Source organism: Lactuca sativa, chromosome 1 (assembly GCF_002870075.4).
Source record: "Lactuca sativa cultivar Salinas chromosome 1, Lsat_Salinas_v11, whole genome shotgun sequence".
Taxonomy (NCBI): domain Eukaryota; kingdom Viridiplantae; phylum Streptophyta; class Magnoliopsida; order Asterales; family Asteraceae; genus Lactuca; species Lactuca sativa.
The window spans coordinates 122,737,619-122,745,830 of NC_056623.2; the positions used below are offsets into that span (position 1 = coordinate 122,737,619).

General features: G+C 31.3%; 1 protein-coding gene and 1 pseudogene across 1 annotated transcript; one reads left to right on the forward strand and one right to left on the reverse strand.

Annotated features, from left to right (window-relative positions):
- Window positions 1-795: 795 nt before the first annotated feature.
- On the forward strand, window positions 796-1,758 carry LOC111880141 (uncharacterized). Its single transcript, XM_023876541.1, has 3 exons — window positions 796-1,155; window positions 1,245-1,301; window positions 1,384-1,758. The coding sequence occupies exons 1-3, from the start codon at window positions 796-798 to the stop codon at window positions 1,756-1,758; spliced, it is 792 nt and encodes a 263-aa protein (XP_023732309.1).
- Window positions 1,759-4,794: 3,036 nt separating this feature from the next.
- On the reverse strand, window positions 4,795-7,437 carry LOC111880140 (syntaxin-61-like; annotated as a pseudogene).
- Window positions 7,438-8,212: the final 775 nt, after the last annotated feature.

An 8,212-nucleotide genomic window follows, 5' to 3' on the forward strand; every position in this document is an offset into this window, starting at 1 on the left:
TTTTTCCAATTTCAACAAATATCATTTTGTTAATTATTATGATTGATTACACTTCTTATTTGTTAAATATATTTAACAGGTAATGGAATTTTTTTGGGTGTCATTGAAATGTTGGAAGAGTTTAACCTAGTTATCAAAGAGCATGTGTGGTGGATCACAAATGACGAGCTTCATGTGCATTATCTTGGGCACACGATCCAAAACGAACTAATACTTTTGATAGCTCAAGAAAATAAAAAAGAAGTTATCAAGACAATAAAGAATGCAAAGTACTACTCAATCATACTTGATTGTACTCCCGTTTCAAGTCACCAAGAACAGATGACTATAATAGTGAGGTATTTAAAGTTATCATATAATTCTATTACTGTCGAGGAGTCATTTTTAGGTTTTTTGAATGTTGATGATACCTCCGAAAAAGGACTATTTGATATTACACTTGAGGAGTTAAAGTCTTTTGGTCTTGAAATTGATGATATGCGTGGTCAAGACTATGATAATGGAGCAAACATGAAAGGAAAACACCAAGGAGTGCAAAATAGATTTTTAGATATAAATCCTAGAGCATTCTAGACTCCTTGTGGTTGTCATTCTCTTAATCTAACATTATGTGATACGTCTAACAAGTGTGTTAAAGGAAATAACCTTTTTAGATTCATCCAACGCATTTATACTATATTTGTGAATTCTACTAAGAGGTGGGAAATCCTAAAAGATAATGTAAAAGCTTGGAGTCTTAAGTCATTGTGTCAAACTCGTTGGGAAAGTCGAGTTGAGAGTGTAAAGGCTATTAAAATGCAACTTTTTGACGTACGAGAAGCTTTACTTCAAGTTGGAGAAAAAGATAATGATGTTGCAATTGCAAGTGAAGCAACTTCACTAGCAGAAAAAGAACTTGGTGACTTTGAATTTTTGGTATTAACTGTTATCTGGCATGAAGTGCTAAACCATGTGAATATTGTGAGTAAAAAGTTACAGTCAAAGGATATGCATCTTGATAATGCTATTACAGAAATAAACAAATTGATTGGGTACTTCAAGGATTATAGAGAAACTGATTTTTTAAAAGTGATTGATGAAGTTAAGGACATTGCTATTGAAATGGGTATTGATCCAATATTTCCACAAAAGCGTTTGATTGAAAGGAAAAAAAAGGTTTGATGAGAGTTCAAGTAGAGAAGAAGTTTTATTTACACCTGAGGAGAATTTCATAGTTAACTATTTCTTATACATTGTTGATCAAGCTATTTCTTCTCTTGAGACAAGATTTGAACAATTCAAAGAGTATGACAAAGTATTTGGTTTTTTATTTCCACATAATTTGAAGGGAATTGAAGATAAAGACTTAAGTCGTCTTGTCATTGTCTTGAAAAAACACTCAAGTTTGAAGAAAGATTGGATATTGATGCCAATGAACTTTATACAGAGTTAAAATTATTTGAGACATTGGAAACCAATGAATTTAGCAACCCTATAGATGTTTTGAAGTTTTTGAAAGAACTTGATTATTTCCCAAATGCAAGCATTGCATATAGAATATTATTGACAATTCCAGTAATGGAGGCATCTGCAGAAAGAAGTTTTTGTAAGTTGAAGTTATTGAAGTCTTACATACGCTCCACAATGTCTCAAGAAAGATTTAGTGGTTTGGCGATGATATCTATGGAGAATGAAATCTTAGAGAGTATAGACTACGAAGAGTTGTCCAACCAATTTTCTATCAAGAACGCGATGAGAGCTTCACGGATCGTCGGTTAACTGTTACCATATGTAATTATTCATTAAAATACTATGATTTTGCTATGCTTATTACTATAAAGTTTATTTTCGTTTTAGAAAAATATTAGTTTATGTAATTTTAATTCGTTACACTTTAAGACCTGAGGGCTTTTTTTTCTGGCTCGTCCTGAGCATTTGAATTCTCGGGACCGGCCCTGCTTGGAATATACTAGAAAAATCGAATTTAGGTATTCAAAATTTCAAATATCCAAAACTATTCATTTATAATTTATAATTTTCAATTACAATCAATAAAATCAACCAAAGAACGCGCATGTTTTGAAGCTCGTGTAAATCGACACGAATAAAAAAATATAACATTTCTTTTTTTTAAGATGAAAAAAGTCGTAAAGCTAGACCAATCACAATTAGATTAACCAATTGCAAATGGTATGTAATATTTGGAATTTTCATGATAGTTAAAAATAAGAAAAGTCAGACAATCAAAGTAAAAATGATATTGAACTTGATAAATAAATAAATAAATAAATAAAAAGAACGAATTCAATGAACCAACCTTTGTCATGGAAAAAGCTATCCACTCTTTTTTAGCAATTAGACAATTAGAATTTCAACACATACCTTTTACATGTTAATTTGACTACTAACTACTAAGCAGCCTACGTACAAAGTAAGAAACAAATTGTTTTCTTGAATATGTTAATTTTGACTTTTACTTATGTTTTGCTTTATTGGTTATGCATTAATAGTGTTTACAAACAAATATAACGATGACGATTGCCTTCATTTTCTACAATTTGTATGATCAATGTTTGTAAGCAGTACCGCACCAACATACAGTATACGAATCGAGAAGGTCATAAATATCAAATTCAATGGTGTCCTTTACCTTTATTTAGCTGTGAAATTTATTCCCTATTGCAGCGAAAATTGCATATATATATATATATATATATATATATATATATATATATATATATATATATATATATATATATATATATATATATATATAGAGAGAGAGAGAGAGAGAGAGAGAGAGAGTTAGGTTCAAATGTTTTCACTATCTATTGTATGCCTGTATGATTGATTCTGGATCAATCATTTTAGTTATTTTAAGAAATTAATTAATGCTTATTAAATGCTGAAGATGTAATTAATACCTATTATATCTTCAACATGTAATATGTATTAATTACTTTCTTAAAATAACTAAAATGATTGGTCCAGAATCAGTCATACATGCACACAATAGATAGTGAAAACAAAATAACCTAACCCTATATATATATATATATATATATATATATATATATATATATATATATATATATATATATAGGGTTAGGTTATTTTGTTTTCACTATCTATTGTGTGCATGTATGATTGATTCTGGACCAATCATTTTAGTTATTTTAAGAAAATAATTAATGCATATTACATGTTGAAGATATATAATGGATATTAATTACATATTCAGCATTTAATATGCATTAATTACTTTCTTAAAATAACTAAAATGATTGGTCCAGAATCAATCATACATTCACACAATAGATAGTGAAAACATTTGAACCTAACCATATATATATATATATATATATATATATATATATATATATATATATATATATATATATATATATATATATATATATATATATATATATAAAGACTATGCATTTACAAAAGTCATACATAGTCTTGGGGGCTTGATGACATATATATAAAATAACTAACATATTAGTTTATAATAATATTTGTATTCAATAATAACATATTATTTCCTAAACAATATGTATATCTAATGATCGTCTAGAAAAAGGAGGCATATACATGAATCAATAGGTACATGAATGATATAAATGGTGGTGGAGACAAAATGATTAAGATTCTAAATAACTTGCTTACCGACTTGTTATTCTTGAAGGTTATAAATACAAGAACAGGGAGAGGAGGCCAGACCCTTCGGATAGGTTAGATTAAGATAAAAAAAAGAGATAAAGATACTTGCATTAGATATTAGAAAAAATGCAAAATAATGATTGCTAGGAAAAAGCATCCTACGCAAATCATAACCATTCTTTGACAAAGTCGTTCTAGTCCTACCCGGGAAAATGGCGAAAAAATCATATAAAATATGGAGTTACCTATGGGGAATCGCCATCTGATGAATTATTATTGACTTCCTAATCCCTCATCTGTTGATTGTTTCTTGTGTTTTTATAGCTCATAGCCCCTCTAAAATGATGACGATATTCAGAAGCTTTCCTACGGGTCCGGGTCCAAACGATTTACACCCATAAGAGGAATCTGTTTATTTACGTATCATCAATTTGCAGAAAATGTTTTAACGTCAAGGAAAAGCTATTCGGTAAAATTTAATTTGAAAATTATGTGTTTCTCAGAAATAATAAAAAGGGGAAACCAAAACAATGGTGTAGCTTTCAAGATTTATAATCACTCCTAGAAAAACAACCTTTTACGACGCTCATTGCGCGTCGTAAAAGGCTCAGACGACGCGCAAATGCGCGTCAAGGAAGGCCATGTCATAAAGAGAGACGACGCGCTTTTGCACGTCGTCTATAGACGACGCGCATTTACGACGCTCATTTACGACGCGCAATTACGACGCGCGTTTACGACACGCAATGCGTATCAAGGAAGGCCCTGTCATAAAGGAAGACGACACGCGTGTTAATGACACGCAATGCCTATCAAGAAAGGCCATGTCATAAATGAAGACGACACACATTTTTGCGTATCGTAATTTTAATTTTTTTTTAAAAAAAATTATTTATAGATTTACTGATTTTCAAATTAAATTTGCATTTCATGTCTCACAATACAAAAAATACAATATATTGCACAAAATTTAATGTCATACAAATAATCATTCTAATAATAGACAAATGTAACATTTCAACATTTTTTTATATAATTAACTAAATTATTCGCCAAATTTCCTAAACTACCAACATACTTTTCTATGAAGAGCATTAACACTATTCTTTTCCATCAAAAACTTCAAAACCTGCATAATTAAATTAATGTTTAATCAGCTATAGGTCAATAAGGTAGATTTAAACAAAAGATTTTCATAATAGTAAGATTTTACTTACCACTGTTGTTAATGACATTGAAAGAAGCAGCCCAACAGAGGTTGTATTTCCAAATATTACTAAATGACATTGATTGAACCACCTGCAGATTTACCATTTTGTCCCTATGAGATTCACTACTGAACACATTCTACAGTTTGTAAACTATAATATATATATATATATATATATATATATATATATATATATATATATATATATATATATATATATATATATAATCATTGTGAAAAAGCAAGAAATTAGAAGTGGAATGTGATTGCATACCATCAAAACCAACATTTTTACAACTCACTTTTTATATATAATGACAATCAAACTATATCAAACACAAACAAATTAACCACTGCACATGTTAAATGAAAAAAGTAAAGCATATGACAGTAAGCAATTAAAAAAAATAGGAAAAACCTACCCGAGATTGAGAAAGAAAGGTTTGGTTCTGCTTCTTAGGTATTATTATAATGGATGAGCGGAGAGACATATATGATTCTGGTTATCCAAACATAATGGGCTCAATTTTTGGGTTGTACAAAAGAAAAGATTGCAAACTTTTTTGTCTGGTCTCAATGGACGTCAAAGTAGTACAAGTAAGCTAACTTCTGTTAATTATTATTTATTAGGTGAGGTCCAGTCTTGGACCATCTATCATCTATTATGTAGTATCAAACACATCATGAAATGAGAGAAGACTAACCTGAACAAAATCAAGACGATTAGATGTACTTTCCATTTCTGAACCCAAATCCTCTATAATTTTCTCCTGAAATGGGAAGTAAACAACTAAGCTTATTTTTGGTGATCAAATAAAATATCTATCTATCTATGTTAATTGTGAAGTGTGAAGAAGAAGAAGATCATGATGTCGATGCATAAAGCAGATGTGCACCTTTGAAAGGAGTTCGTCATGTATGGTGAGCCCAACAGATCCGATCCTTTCTACACTTGCACTTAGTTCATATAACTCTTCATCTTATTGTCTGTTGTACCATACATACAAAAATTACATATTATCCATAAATACATATTTATATATTTCAATTTTTATTATCATTAACACAATCTACTTTGAGCTTTTTGTTTTTCTTATTCATCTTTAGCATTGTACATTCAACTTCTTATTAGGACCTAAATGTTTTCCATTTGGATGACATTGTGGTAAAAATTTTAAAGTAAAAAATTATAACACAAAGGAACGAAAGTAGGATGCTATAATAAAAATACATCATCATATATGCTATTTTTTTTTTGTTCAAAAAAAAATTTAAGAGGTTATAAACATCTGGTAAAGGTATGCTAGATCAACCCATTGGACCTACTTTTTTAGGTATATCTATCAATAAAATATGAGTATAAAAAACAGTTCATTTGGGGCTAGTAAACAAGACAAGACACTCTTTAAAATGATATATCTAAAGAAATTATAAAAGCAAAAGCATACCTGATGAGAAGCATCTATGTGTCTGATTCTGAAGAAATAAAATCATCATTATCTACAACAGCATATGATCTGGTTCTGGTCCTGTCCTTATCATGCTGCTGATGAGACTTTGGTATCCGCATTAATTTTTGGCGCATCCCACCAAAGTTTGAACTCCTTCCGGCCACAATCACTGCTTTCTTAATATTTCCCACCTGATTGGTTAGTGGTTACATACCACACATAGAAAATAAGACTCATATCTATATTTACCAAAGTAATAAATTAAAAGATTTGTATTGTACCTGAATCGGAGAAGTAGTGGTCCACTTCCTTCGCTTTTCAAGTTCCACTTGTTTTATACCATACAAAGAAGGGTCTTTAGCAGCTACAAAAATAGTCTTTTCCAGCTCATCCACCTTCCCTATCACAAAAATTCATTTTCAGAACTCAAAACAGATTTCATCTTTCTTAATTTGTCTTGTATTTCAGATACATACCTGCCATTCAATGCTCTCGCAATTGGAAAGGAGTTCCTTTCTCAGCTAGGATTGTTCCCCGCTGACGCGTTCCCATTCATGAAAGCTGCCCTGGAGGCTATCAATCACAAAATAAATGATTATAAGATGATAAAACACTAACATACTTTCCCTGTACCAGGAGGATCGTAGAGAAGAACACCAGAGGGCTTACGTAGCCCAGATGAAAACAAATCTTTATGCAGAAAGGGGAGCTGTAAATGCATTACCAATATGTCACAACTTATGCCAAAGCTTACAACAACCAACTGGAATTCAAGATTCCATTCCTATGTAGTATGTACCTGAACTGTATCAAGAATAGATTTTTTCACATCTTCCAGCTCACCAACATCCTCCCACTTAACATTAGCGACCTACACACACACAAAAATCAAACTTATTACCCTGTAGAATAGATGTAATGACACCAACCATTTTTTATTTTACACACCTTGGGATTCCCCAAAGTCGATGCATTCCTTTTTTTTGACCGCTCCAAAGCTTTGACCATGAATTCTTTGCAGTCACCCAACTTCTCAAAGCTACTACCATTAATAGGAATCAAACTTGCACTAGCATCAACAACTAAAGCCCTAATATCCCTTGGCATGAAACCAAAAGTCTGTCCAAACATATCTTTTACAACATCCTCTGTACAAGTCTGCAAGGAGCATACTGTTGGATAAGGTGTCTAAGTCCATAACTATTTCGGGCTTGTACTTGACCCGACTCGGCATGGTCCATTTGGGTTGCATGGCACCATGTAATTGGATAGACTAAATGAGAGAAATAACACTTGGAGATTATTAATATATTATAAGTTCTAATATATTAATAATATTATTTGATTAGTTTGATCAAAGAATTAATTTGGAATTAATTAAGTGATCAAAGGATAACTAATTAAATATATGGGTTGATTATGTAAATCATCTATATCTTGTATAGTGGGCTAAGAGGCTCAATGGATTATCAAGTTGGGTTCTACCCATAGGATGCTCCATGGATGCTCCATGGGAGTTACAAACCCATGGGTCATGGAAATGAAGAGTCATGACACATTAGGGTTTACATGGTGTAACCCTAGATGTGTCAACACTATATAAGAGTCCCATTCTCCACAAAATTGGCTACACAAGTTGAACACTAAGAAACTAGAGGGCTTGGCCGATTTTGAGAAGTGTGTGTTATCTCAAGAGTCTTTCCAAGAGCATTTGGTGTTGTGTGAAGCATTTGAGGCATCACACTTAGGGTGCTAGGCTCACAAGGTTTCAAGGAACACAAGCAACAACAAGGTAAGTTATTCTATCTATGATTCAAGTTAAAATTGTTCCCCATGTATGCTAGATAGGAATATAACCTTGGAATTCAACTTTGCATGATAATTAGACAAACATAGATCCAAGGTT